A 14671-nucleotide genomic window follows, 5' to 3' on the forward strand; every position below is an offset into this window, starting at 1 on the left:
GGAGCAAGTCCATGTCAAATCCCTCAGCAACCCCTGATAAAACTATTTATAGCTTAATCAAAAAAGAAATTTTATATCACTGCACTCTTTTTTTCTTCATGAATTAACCTAACTAAACAAAAGAATGTTTGCTAAAAAAAACTACTTTTGCACCTTGAGTTACCAGAATTATCATGTTTAAAGGGAAAAAATTGGGCAAATCTTTCTACTCATCCCCCCCCCCTTTCCTTCACAGCTTCACCAAGCTTTGTTTTCCAAATCAGCAATCCTGACATCTTTTTCACAAATGATTTCTTCAGCTCCATTAACCTACAGCAAGCACCATACAACACGGTCCTTAGCGGCAGCAGACGACAGTAGTCTCAACTACTCCATTATCCAAAGTAACACTATATTACCATTGCTCTCCTATTAACTGACAAAGGGATGACACCGTGGACAGCCTGCCTTTCTAAGCTGTAAATTAATTTCAGGCTCTGTGCGAAAGCAATTTCTTCAGTTGCACAGCATGTGTCTTTTGAATTCATTGAGGCTTGGCCGAGCTTGAAAATAGATTTGGCCACAAAATGGGCATTATCTTGCTTTGGGGGTAGAATAGGAGGTGTCGAGATGACGATCTCACAGAGGTATACCAACTGTTCACAGGTGTATGTCATGATTAACTTGAAACCACAGATATGCTTGTTTCATTGCAAATACCATCAGTTTTGTCTTTTATTTAACAATAATAATAATTGAATTTTTATTTCCTTTTCCAAATAACTTAAACCTACTTTTTAAAGAAGTAATAAAAATTTCAGTGAACAAATTCCTCCTAGTCTCCCCTTGTTACTAAATAATTTCAACTGCCCTTGATTCTTTTAATCTAAATCAGAAAATTGCGAAATGGCAGCAAATTTTTCTAAATCAAAAATCAATTTCTGCGAACGCTCCTGCGCTTATCTTTGCTCTTCTTCTCATGTCTGATCAAACATAATAACCCGATTAATCCTGATCTCTCAATATGTGATGTACTAACGCATTCTTCCAGCATTGTTATAATTATGAATCATGTATCATCTGTCAAATTACAGTTGTAACTTCCCATCATGCTGTATTAATTCCAGTGTTATTCATTTCCATAGCTCTTCAGTTACCCTTTGATTCTGTGTGAATCATCAGCAGTGGATCTTTAAAAAAAAATCCTGATCTTAAGATTTTAAAAACTCATATGCTACCCATTATAATTCAATGAAAATTCACAATATAACTATTTCACGGTATGCCTGGTGTATAGAAATTTTGTCTCAATACCTTTTTTGAAAGATGCATTTGGCATTCAATACATGACGAAAAGTGGGTAAAAATGCTTTAAAAATTGGTGTGACTCAGCTTTCACCTTTGTGTAATGGCCACCCGTTAGTTAACAAAACTTCTGTCATGGCAGGTGCAGTGCTCAGCTTGCTTATTGCATGCATTTTACAAACACCATTAATTTCCATTTGAAACAATGCAAGGTCTGCAATATTTTTTCTTAGTTTGAACAAATATTTTAAAAAGTTTAGCTTAAAAAAATGTCATCTTCAGCTCTCATTTTATTACATGTACATACATCATAACAATTAAAACAGCTCTCTCTCTCTCTCTCTGGCATGATGCCCTCACAACCCCCCCCCCCTCTTTTTTTTGACAGATATCAGTATCAATTATGCCCTTTACTCACCATTCTCCTTCAGTTTCATGTTATTATCATTCATTTCCAAGTTATTTAGAATTACAGATTTGTCCAGCATACTGTTTTCTTTCCACAGTGACTCCAATGAAATCAATAAAAGCAATCTTGCCACTTCTACTTGGAAAATAGAACTTCAGCTACGTATTAAATCCTGGCTGTTTCTCTTGTTTAAGTTTCCTTCATTTGCATGTGAGTTGTGTATTGCGACTCAATTTCATCTCACACTGTTTTGGTTTTGTATTGTGAAAGAAATTCATTCGACAATTGAATAATGCCGCGAGTGTCAGATTCTCTGCAAGCCTGGGTAGATGGTGAAATGGCGTCAGTTCTTACATGCACTAATCATGCAATGGCTCCTATGCCTCAGAGCTTGCATACAAAATGTGCAAAATAAATCACTAATCTTCACAAATTCCCAGTCCTCTGCTCTGCTACTATTGCAAATTAAACAGGAAATAAGTTTCATTCAGACTTTACAACCCAACACCCTTGCTAATTCAGCATAAAGATACGATGACGAAAGTGAAATGCTACTCCAGCCTCCCTTGAAAAATCTTTGTCATCAAGGTTTTTTCTTTAAGCAGAAAAGAGCAGTTAGTGTGGATGTATTATTGGCACTGCTGCAAATGATTAGAAATATCCATCGCTCATTCTGACTGGTAAATCTCCTTCTAGGCAGAGAGTGGCTCCAGTCTACTCAAAGAAAATCACAAGAAATAAGTTTTCTGTGTAGCCCTAGAGACCTTGAAGACTTCACTCCCACATTCTTGAGAAACCTTTCAATTAACTTCTAGAACCTGTAATGTAATAGGATTTTTCTTGTCTTAATTTGTGTCTCTTTTAAATGGGATGATTCCTTATCTGCTGTCTGTCACACCAGCTCCCTGTTGCCAATGCTTCACTGACTGTCCATCTAATTCATAGTTGCTCTGTCTCCTATCTACCTGACTAAAATATTTCCAGTATTTATTTGTGCTCTGTTTTTCTTTTCTTTTCTCAACAATAAATTCAGTTTGATCTGGTATGACGAATTTCCCACCAATCTTTATTACAAAGCCTGCACTTTTTCTATCAATGTGCCAACAGTGTCTCAACAGCGTCTTTTAAATTTCTTCAATGGTCTAAAAATTTTTCCATTCCCACACGAAAAAACTCATCCTCTATCAGCATCTTCTAACAACAGACTGAGTGAGTTTTTCCACATTCAAACCCCTATAGGTCAACAGCATAAATCTCTCTCCAGGGACTTGGCCTATTGGTCAATCTTCCCCACTTGACAATCAATGATAGTAAATAGAATATCACGCTCACGATTCAGACTACTTTGATTCCACCACGGAGGAGCGAAGATGGCCAGTCAGTCAATCAGAGTGTCTGCGAAAAGCACCCTCTTGGGGAGACGCAAGTTCCACATCAGTATCTTCGATGAGTAAATATTTCAACACTGGTAAGTTGCACTCTGGAGAGAAAATCCAATCTATTCAAAATGTCCCTCTGAAATGCAGAAATTGCTGACCAAACAGAAGCAAGTGTCACTGTTAGATTCCCTCCGTTAACAGTGTGAAATTGCTTCTCTGGAGAATAACTTGCTTTTCTATAAATCCTCTAGTTCACAAATGTCTTTGCTGAAGCTGAACGGATATCAATTCCTAAAGCTTGTCTGTTTTAGAATTAATCGGCATCGGTTGCAAGTTTATCTACACTTGGAAACAGTTTCTCATGTCTTCTATGAAATAATATCAATTTATCTAACTTTGTCTGCTTTTCAAGTTGGTAGTCTACAATGCAAGTTATGAAGCTGCGGTAACAGTATCAGATCAAATGCAAAACTATTGCAAATACATCTGCTGTCAGATAAAAGTTAATTTTCAAACCAGTAGGAAATCCAATCTCCTCTGATCTGCATAGGAAACAATGAGAAGTCCACTTGACTTTAATGAAATTCCTCCTTGTTGCATTCCCTTTTACTGAGCACTCTGTTTCATGTATGTTCTTTGTTGCTACAGCCAGAAACAGAGAGCAATATTTACAATGTCTTGCTTTTTAATACCCATAAAATGCATCATCGATGTAAAACACCATGAAGTCCTTGTAAAGTGATTTACTGACACTTTCCTCACTTCTCTCTCTTTTTAATTTCCTTTTTCATCAGGATGTGCCCCACTTACAAATCCAATCTTTCATCCTGATAAAAATGTTGTCACCATAATCTTTTGCAAAATGCTCCTATTTTTTATTTCATGGACTGATAAATGATGATCGCAATAGATTCACTTCCTGATATCTTCCACTGCTACAGTATACATCTATCTCCCTCCCTGTTACTCTCTCCGTCTGTCCCTCCCGTCAGGCACCGTCTTGCTATCTATTATACACTTGATAACACACAAGTGTTACCTCAGGCTTACATAAGTCCCTAATTTCCTCAGGTCAGACCAATTAGTACAGTAATTATATCACCTTGCAGGTGCCACCAGGAAATAAAGCCTCTCCTAACTCCACTCACCCCAGTCTTTCCCTATGAACTCCACCGGTTCTTTGATCATTTCAATCTACTAGAATGTATCAGCATGGCAGTTTTCATATGAAGTGGAGATTTATGCTTAAACCATACAGCTTCACATGGAGATTCAGGGTCCTTAATCAGGTGAAGGGATCCACCTGTTCAAAATGGTCAATCAATGGTTGGAAACAAGTGCTAGGTAGAAGGTGGTCAAGCTGGCCCAAATTATCCAGCCAATGACCTCAGTAAGCCAGGTATGCAATCCTTAGATAATAGGTGGAATTGAGACAAATTGCTGCATACGGCTCCTGTGTGGGGTGTCTTGGGTAGAATATTATGGGATGGTAACAGGTGGAAATCTCAGCATTTGATATCATGGTGATACAATTTTGTGACTGCCTGCTGGGATAGAAATTCCAATTTATTTGGCATCTTCTGGCATTTGATTTTTAAAATCTATTTCAACCAATAATTTTTAAGGTAAATATTGTTAGCCATGTTGACAAAAATTCACCCAGTAGCTGGATAAATACAGTGATTGGCACCAATGTTGATCCTCACTTATCTAGATTAAGACTATCTTGTGTAATCAGAAGGAAGTGAAGTCATCATCAGGTCTACAGCGGATTATTATCTTTTCACTTTCTGCTCTTCTCTCTAGTCACTGATACCTCTCACAATTTGATTGCCTTTTATCTGATCATGGTAGGCATATCGCACCGCTTTCATCACGGCTTGCATTTCCACTTAATCTAATCATGATCTTTGAATTGCAATATTACTTTGCCCTCTGTCACCTTACCTCATAATACCCGCAATTATACAGAAGCGCCTGTAATTTCTAGATGCAATATCTTTTTTTTTGTCTCAAAAATAATGTTTATTCTGAAACATTTCTATATGAAAGCCTATTGTTGAGAAAAACAATGATTTTCAAAGTACCTCAGAAATATTCAATCATTTCTAGACACTCTTTTATCAGAAAAAAACGGATTGTATTGACATTCAAATTCTATGTGCAGTGCAGCTGAAATAAAATTACCTTTGATTATGATGCCATTATAAAGGGGAATCGTCTATTGGGAAAAGTGAGTTGCATAAAGAAGGAAATGAGGCATAAATGGGATATTTTTTAATTAAGTCCCCAGGTAGGTTTTACATGGAAGGCAATCTTTAGGGAACACTCCATGAATTATAGCTATCCTGATCATGACCAATATTTAAATGCATGTTCTGCTGCTTGAATTCAGATCATGATAATTAAAATTTTCCATTTGAACACAGATCATTTGGGAATATTAATTATACTTTTTTTTCTTTTAATAAATGGATAAATAATTGAATCTAAGGCAAAGCTAGCCCCAAAGGAAACATTAAAAGCCTGATGAAGTCTGCTCTCTCATTAAGAATTATGTAAATATTGCAAGGGTATTTCATTATGACACATTGTGCTTTGATAATGAAATACTGGTGTTTTCAGTGCTTATTATTTCAACCTATCATAATAATAACACCATTGTTCTTATCAATAACTTCAAAAAATCTAAGTTAAGTTTCCAGGTAAGTTGGTCCATCCTAACTCAGAACAATCAATCCCCGCTTGCCATCTGCTTCCAACTAGGCCTTCAAACTTTTTAGTCTTTTTAAAACTCAAAAAAAGTAAACAGAAGTCAGGTTATTTTCCTTTTGTATTCAACACGGAGAGACTTCTTCTTTTGAAAATGTCCACAAAGGCCGAATAGTTCAAAATCAGGCGTGTCAATCACACGATCCAGGGTCAACACACAGACAGAAGACACAGGGCAGTTAACGTGTGATGAATGAATACAACATTTTCAGACAACTCACAATAAGACTTTCCACAAACACATTTAAAATCTTTGTTTCCTGAACTTAAGATGGTATTGTAGTTGAGGTTATTTTCTGACCCCTGGTTATTGAAAACTCATTAAGCCGATACAGAGTGACAGGAGACATTTGGTTGAGTGTATATTGGGTAAAAGTCTTATAATTTCTAAGGTGTCTCCATTTTCATAAGTTTGCAAATGGACTTAGTGGATACATAAGTAACCAATTTTATTGTCGTAAATTTAAAAAGGGAGGAACTTCCAAACTCCATAAGGAGAAATTCTTTTATTGGCTCCTGGAGAAAGGTTTCATATCTTAAGTGAATTTAGTGATATTATTACATGTAGCACATGCTGTACTTATGTTGACTTGTGGTCTTTTCAAATAAGACCCAGAGCAACTGAATGACAGAGAAATGACCAATTTCCCCTATGACATGCCATGCTGTTAACACTTCTCAAATCTTCTCAGTGTCCATTATTTGACCACCAACATCGTCAACATTGCCAGACAGACTAAGTCACTGTATCCTACAGTATGTGATCCAACAATAGGAAATTCTTCAATTTGGAAGTGTTAAATCTTCCAATACAAACAGACAGATTGAAAACAATTTCACTGATGAAAAGGGACTGAAACTCCCTTGTGAAGTGAACGTGACAGCTGCAACAGATTGGTCACTAAGGTTTCACTTGACCATCCACAGTGGACATGTCTTTCCACTTTATCACTTTGTCAAATTTTGTATAATTTGCCATGGTCATCACTGAAAACTAAAAGGCATTTCCACCATCTTAATAATGTTTCCCAAACCAATGATATGCTTGAACAAAAGTTTAGAAGACGTGTTCATAATAAAGCCAAAAGCGTGCTTAATCCACCTTTACTTTACTTGGATGAATATTGGACTTTTCATTTCTTTCAGAATAACAAATCAAAGCTTTACAGACATTCATTTATGGATTTCATTTCAACTGCATCTTCATATTATTCAGAATATTGACCTAAGTTAATTGAATCCTTCCGAAATAATTGACAATACTGATAAAATAAAATTACCCAATATTGACAACACTTCATACAATTTTCACCACAGGGTCATCAGTTCTACACATAACACATATGTCTCCAATGAAAGAATACCTTTTCAAATATGAAACAAACCTGAAATCTTCACAAATAGATGTGTGTTCTTGTCTATGGTCAAGTCAACCATCTGCTTCCAGTGCATCAAAATAGCTACAATATATCAAGGTACAATTTCATAATTGCATAATGTGTACGGATATATTTGAATGTGCATGAAACGGGTTTTGTTCCCCCACAAAAGAGACTGCCTCAGCCACATGGTGTGATTGGCCCTTAGCCCCAGGGTGTCTTTGATATCCCCAGGGGGCCCTAAACATTGCACAGTAATCCATAGTAAAACATACATTTGGTTCAGTCTCTTTAACCTATTCTATTACAAATTTAATTTTGACTGTGACAGCTAGGTATCAACTGTCACAGTATGAAGACCAGGACATGTACTTTAAATCCTTCTTTCTATCATCTTTAAAAGTTTTCCAGAAACATAATGGTCTCGTGTCATATTCTACCTCTGATGTGTTATCCTGACAAGGTGCCAAGGAAATAAGCCACCATTTTATGACCAACCCAGAAATTTCCCTGCAACAAGCCATAATCTGAAACTACTACCATAATCTGACGTTCTAAATATGTCTGAATTAGCCGCCATTGCTGGACACCACATTATCTGCCATTCCCACACACAATGGCTGAGCAAGTCAACCCCAATCTACGAGATGTCTGGGCACCAGATAAATACCCCTCTATTTCTGTTTTGCACTCAATTAAACTGGACACTTTCTCCCCACTGGAATCAATAAGGGACCTCCGCCATATTATCTCCTCCAGTTGTTATTAAATGGCTGATCACGGGATTAACTTAAGAAGGCTTTTCAGCATGTAGCAGAGACTACCTCTATTAGTCTGCTATGTGGAGATGATTGGGTTTATTAAGGTAATGTACTGTCAATATCCCAACTGTCAGCTCAGACTGATCTTTAACGATAAGGACACTCCCTGAGTACTGCTATTCACCTGTAGGTATTATAAACAATGAGAGCAGAAATTACTTTTCTTTTCTTCTTCATAGATGAGTTGCATTTTTGCTCCAAGCTTTTAATATGGAAGATTTCATTATATTAAGGTATAAATTTAAATATTTTTTCATTTTACCTACTTTTTCAACTTCAACCAAATCCAGATATACCTAAAATATCATACTTACTAATTTTTGACATTGGATCTTTTCTCTTTTTTTTTTTTTTTTTTTTTTTTGACTTGATGACTAAGTAACAAGACAATAAGAATCATGTGTAAAACTATTTGGGATTTTTTTTTTATTATTTCATCAAATATAAAAAAGAAATCCTTGTATAATCTTTTTAGTGTATGGCCTTGCCTTATCAATAGCATTTATTAATGCCTTCTTCTGGCAACAATACTTACAACCAGGTACAAGACATGGGCAATTTATGTTATACAATTGTGTTAGTTGTCCTATAGATTGTGTTAGGTTGTGAAGCACAATCCATATGCACAACACATTCACTTTTCACAAGGCCCTGGCTATGCATATCATTGTGCTAATCCCAAGACTGTAAACTGAAGGTTAATTTCCTAAGGAAAAAGGCTTTCCTTTAATGGCCAAAAATCATTACTTTCTAAATAGACAGCATCAATCATATTTCTTTCTAATATTGCCACAAGAAATACTAGCAGTACTATTACAGAGCCTTTTTCCTCAACCAAACCTTCAATTTTACCAACAGCGTAATTTACAATCACTGGCATATTCCACTACACGAGGCAATCAAAAGTGTGTCATGCAATTTCTCAATGAAATGTCCCCGTCTTCTTGGGCTGAATAGAAGTTGTTGCAAGATGGTATTGTAGGTAATGTAGGTACTGTTAATTTTTTTTACTCTGTGTAAGCACTTCTTGGCATATTTCTTATTTGTCTACTATCCTGGCTGAATTTTCACATAAATGATACAACACACACACTCACATGCATTCACACAAAAAGAGGCACACATACCGACATAAAGGCTCTTAGTCCATAATTTTGGAATAATCAAATATATTCTTCATTGATAACTAAGAAAGAGAAACAGAAGAAAAGCCACTCATACATGGAACATTTTCAGCACTTAGTAATCACAAAACTGCATTAAAAATGAAAGTGTTATCAGATATTTGCACATGAAAAATTCATACAATCAATTGACTGGACAGTTCAAGGCACAGGCCTCTTGAGGGGAAATGAATGTTTTTTAACCAAAATAAATCCCATGAGTTCCGCGCTATTTCACAGAAAGAGTACCTACTAACCCAAATCCAACAATCCTCTAGAGCACAGAATAATAAATTTCTGATCAATCCTCTCCAACTTATAATCTAAATACCTAAATACCATTCCATATATGCCCATTCTGTAACAATGAAACTTCTCAAAATTCTATCTGGCATCTTAACTAAGAAACTACCACATAGGCACATTTTACAAAAGTGAAACCCTTTTATCAATACCTTATGCTTGATTTAAGTCCATAAGTTTGTGGTTTTGGTCTTTTGAAGAATTAGTAGTTCTTCTTCTTTTCAATGCTGTTCCATTTCCATACCTGCTCTCCATCCTTAACATGTATGTGAACAACTTAATCTAGCATGGACCCAGACCAACTATACTTAGAACAACCTTCCTGACTTTTCAGTTCATTAAATAAAGCTAAGTTGATCCTAACAGGCACCTGTTAACTACAGGTATTACACCCTGGCCAATCCAGTGCCCTCCAGACAAATTACTGCATACCTTTCCTTCTTGTTCTTATGTGCACCTTCAACATATTTTACACTGTTGTGTTTATTGAGATGAAAACATTTTCAATACAAAACATGCATCCATCATCTGCACTAATTATATGTGTAAATATTGAATGGGATAGAGGAATTAGGTAAGATAAGGAAACTTGATAAAAATTTCATACAAGCCACACATCAAAGGTTTTACATCTCATCTAGCATTAATAATGAAATATTATAAAACCAAGAATTTTTGAAGAGTCACTTACAAAATGGTTTATCAGAAAACAATTTATAAAAACAAACAAACCAACCAACAAACAAACAAACAAAATCTTACTTGGTGGCATAAGGGCACTTCCTCGTGTCGTCTGCACCAAATAATAGGTGGCGTCACTCGCGCTACTCCTTGGGTCACTTCCCCCATAAAGCCCTGAAGGCGGACGAGGGTCTATTTCTGTATACTGGTGCCGACTCCGAGGTCTGTTAAAACCAATGGGAACTGATTCGTCTAATGGCGGTGGCGGAGGTGGCGGAATTGGCGGAAGTCTTGGCAATGTTGGAGCCTCCGTGAAGTCAATTACTAAATGAGATAAAAAAAGATGCAATAAAACAATACACAATCCAAAAAGGAAATTATCATCCATCAATCCCAGTGGGTTGGCATTTTAAACAATGTAATTAAGTAATGTTAGTGTAATTACAGATATCTGTTAGTGACATTTGGATCATATTTGATAGCATCATTGTCAATCCTTTGTGGATTTGCATAAAATTCAAGCTGCTATGATTACCTTCTGTTACAATTCACATTTCAGAATCTTAGCAAAAAAAGGGAATAAGGTTGGGTGACCAGACCTTACCATGGATATTTTATAGAGACTGGTTAATCTCTTTTCTATTATTGCCTCATTATAACCATCTGGCACATACTGTTATCTAATGCTGTATATTAACTAAAACCTATTACAGTTGTTCCAGTATTTTTGAAGTCGAGCTGATACACAAAGGTTTAACAATGGAATTTAACATGAAACTTCGTGAGAGATCTCTTGCAGGACCTAAGCCTGGTCAACTGATGAAAAGAAAGCTATCAGTAACAAACCCAAGCAATTCTGATGTAGTGTAGCTGACTTCAAAAACATTCTTATTACTTTATAAAACACTACTTCATTTCACTTCCCCTTTTTTTCCATACTATATCTACAGGTACCACATACACACTTCCTGCCAGACCTTTATTAGTTTTTTCAAGCAATCTCCTCTTTGGCGGGATCAATAGCCATGAATAACTGATAGAGGCAATAATGAAGCTGGGTTCAGAAAGGTTTCATCTGGTTCAAAAATGTTTCAGTAGGTTCAGAGAGTTTCAGTAAAAACAGTTTCAGATCTTTAATAAAAAAGTTTTAGTAGGCATAAAAAGAAAATTCTTCCATAACATAAAAGTTAGACTGCAAAATAACAAACCAACAAAGGCAAAAACATCCTCTTTATTGGACATAAAAAATTCAGATTGGGACGGGCGTTGTGACAGTGAAGATTGTTAGTTAATGAAGGTTTCAAGATGCAGGTGCCTTTTTGTCTAAATACAGTGCTCTCCTGAGGACACGACTAAAATACTGCCTCACAAAAACTCATTTGAAGCCATCTAATGCAATGTTGACATCATAAGTGCCATCAAGTTATACTGAATAGTGTGGCACATATTTCCTTCCTTACACTAATGTGCAATAAGGCAAGACATTCATCAGCATCTTTCTTTCAAATTGCTCTAACATAAAATGGCAATAATCAATGTTTGATACCAGAAAAATGTTTCCTTCTAAAAGTAGACAACTTGCAAACAGCTATAAAATATATATATATATGGTCAACTTACAAAAACAAAGTGAAACATATTTTACTTATACAGTAGTTATATATTTCAGGTAATTTGCGTGTTTACTTTTAATATGATTTCACATATAGAAAATTTGCAATATTAATAATGTCCCCCCCCCCCCCCCATTAGGCCTGCATAAATTTCTTCCGCCAAAACAAAATACTTGAAACTCCTCACAGTAGATATCACTGACGTTAATAGAGATTATACTTGATATAAAAAATAACATCAGCTCAATTCATGTCTATTTATGAAAGTCTTTTACAGCATATTAATTTGCATGCAATCAATGTAAACTTAATTAGAAAAAATACAGAAAACTGCAGGCAAATTTGTATAAAGTCATTCGGCACCTTTATTTTTCACAATCACCAATATCAGTAAGGTTTACCTAATAGTTGTTCATGAGACAAGGTCTTTCACAAGGAAAAACAAACAAACAAAAAAGCATGAACTTTATCACAACTCAAATTAGAAAAATAAATACAATACAAGACAGAACTCCTCTTAAAAAATTTAATTTCCTAATGACTACCAAAAACAAATGAAAAACTTGATCATTGACTATAGATTTCTCATACTCTTCTGTTGTGCGTGGGTTTCACGTTTATAGATTTTACTGGAAACCAGATATCGGTGAAACACCGATGGTGGATGTTGATGATCCAGTCGGCCGACAGAAGTTAAGAAATGATAATAAACAGTAAGTAATTTATGTGTTCTGATGCTTTCAATAATTTCTAAATAACAATAGGGTTTTAAAACTGGCCTGCAGCTGCCGGCGGGCAGATTGAGTCCTTCTATCGTCTCATTCAAAAACAGCACAAATACATGATAACAATCTCTCCTGTCAAGTGGCAGTTCCTTTGTTTAGAACGGTGGTCTGAAAACTCGCTCTGACGAATCATGGGGCGAGTTTCAATTGGGTACACTTTCTTGCGTTCGGAAAATTTAAATTGTGCCCAAGGTGAGTTAAGCGATTGATCGTACAGAACGGAGACAAAAAATTCAGATTCAGAGAAAAAACGTTCCGTTCGTAATTATTGCGGCGTTCGTATAGATTGGAGAATTACCGTACCTGTGTGAGTGTGTTGGTGTGTGTGTGTGTGTGTGTGTGCATGTCTACATGCATTGGAGGTGTTTGTGTGTAATGTTGAAGTCCATATGAGTTTAAACGTATTCCCAGAATAAAACCTGTGGACATAAATAGCATAAATCGCTACAGAAATGAGGCTTGAATTGGACAGCAATATCACAAAACCCTCATGATAGATCACAATACTTGTCATAATTGTAAAAAATATTAGCAAACCAGTTTTCTTGAATCTTGTTATTCTGTCAAAAATATTGACATTCACTTTTTCATCTATTATCACAAGAGTGATTCAGAATCACTTTGCTTTGTTCCAGTAATTTTCACATTTAGCTTCATTATTTACATGCATTCAGAAACTGAAGCAAAATCAATGGCCATACACTCCATAGTAAAACCACCACATGGTTTCATCAAAAATTCATTATTCATTGGAAAACATCTGATATTATGGTAACAACCTAATAGTACTTTCTACCTATACATCAAGTGTCCAATGTAATGACCCCCAAGGGAACCCCAAATTTGGTCCATGAAATAAAAAAATACTTCACATTTCAGACCGTTGTCAAGGAAACTGAATGATATCAATCACATAGGCATATTTGTAAATAGGGATACAAGAACCACTTAAGAGAGGATGTTGTAAGGTTTTCAACAGATGTAAAGTTTGGTCCCTCTTTAAAGGTACATGAACGTAGAGATAGAATAGTTCAGGAAGATAATATCTCATTAAAATATTATTTTATCTTCAGTGAAGATGAAGTAGTTTAATTTACTACTCAAGTACTATACTTCAAAATCACTAGTCAATATTTTTTATAAGCGTCCAATGTAAATTTGCTATACCCAGTGTTGGGGGGTTGTGGTAGGTGAGATGTACAATTGTGTTAGGAGAACTCTGCACATTTCTGGTTATCAATATCACCGTTTGCAGGTTCAAGGTACCTCTAATCGCTAGGAATGAATCTCTTTCTTTGGCTTTTGTTTCATGTCAGATTTCCACATAAAGCAATTTACAGTCTGTCTTCTGTTAACATTGCACATATGTAAAATATCTTAAGAATGTTAGCTGCATAATATTATGTGTATAATTCTGATTTAGCCATTTTTTTTACCTCAAGAGCAAAAATTTATCATTAACTGTCAGACAGTTTCATAAAAATATCAAATCCTTAGTTTTGATAAAACCTCAATACCATACACAATACCAGACCATGTTTTACGACTGTTTTCAGGTAAGTTAAAAAAAAACACCACTCACTGTTGGAAGTCCATGGTTCTTCATAATGTTGCTCTTCATAGCCTGTACAAGGATTTATAGTCACATGTGGTAAGTGTCTCTGTGAACGATGTGCATTCTCCTCAGATGACAGGGAATTATGGGAGTTTTTCTTCCTTCGTCTCTCCCTTTTATCATAGTTATAATGTTTTGGAGATCTTACTGGATCTCGTTCAGTGTCAGATTCTGCGTCTCCCTCTGATCCGCTAACATCGTAGCTATATAAACGATTCTGATCATAAGAGTCTATTGGCGATATGGCACTTTCTTCTTGTGTGAGAACTGAAGCAGAAGAATAAAATCAAATGAAAGTGACTAAAATAAAAATTTGTGAATATTAACTTTGGACAATTAACTGTTAAGCAATAACTCATTAATTAATAGTTTATTGTCCAAAGTGATTCATACCCTATGAACTTCTTATAAGATAAGATTAATATTCCTTTAAGCATTTTAAATACTGAAAGGAAATTTTGACAGAA

At 35.6% G+C, this 14671-nt stretch overlaps 1 protein-coding gene across 12 annotated transcripts in view; it reads right to left on the reverse strand.

The window, feature by feature from the left end:
- The window catches only part of LOC106175388 (teneurin-m), a 92003-nt gene that overhangs the window by 37076 nt on the left and 40256 nt on the right, over positions 1–14671 (reverse strand). For 10 of the 12 annotated variants that reach the window (XM_087007378.1, XM_024075216.2, XM_024075219.2 and 7 more), the window contains 2 exons: positions 14172–14471; positions 10273–10515 (listed from right to left, as the gene is read on the reverse strand). In XM_087007378.1, coding sequence (XP_086863504.1) covers positions 10273–10515; positions 14172–14471 — 543 coding nt within the window. Of the gene's footprint in view, positions 1–1702; positions 4066–4220; positions 4276–10272; positions 10516–14171; positions 14472–14671 lie in introns of those variants that run through there. The other 2 variants (XM_087007382.1, XM_024075220.2) reach the window with 2 other exon arrangements.

Source organism: Lingula anatina, chromosome 3 (assembly GCF_051362555.1).
Source record: "Lingula anatina isolate TDL-2025a chromosome 3, LinAna3.0, whole genome shotgun sequence".
NCBI classification, from domain to species: domain Eukaryota; kingdom Metazoa; phylum Brachiopoda; class Lingulata; order Lingulida; family Lingulidae; genus Lingula; species Lingula anatina.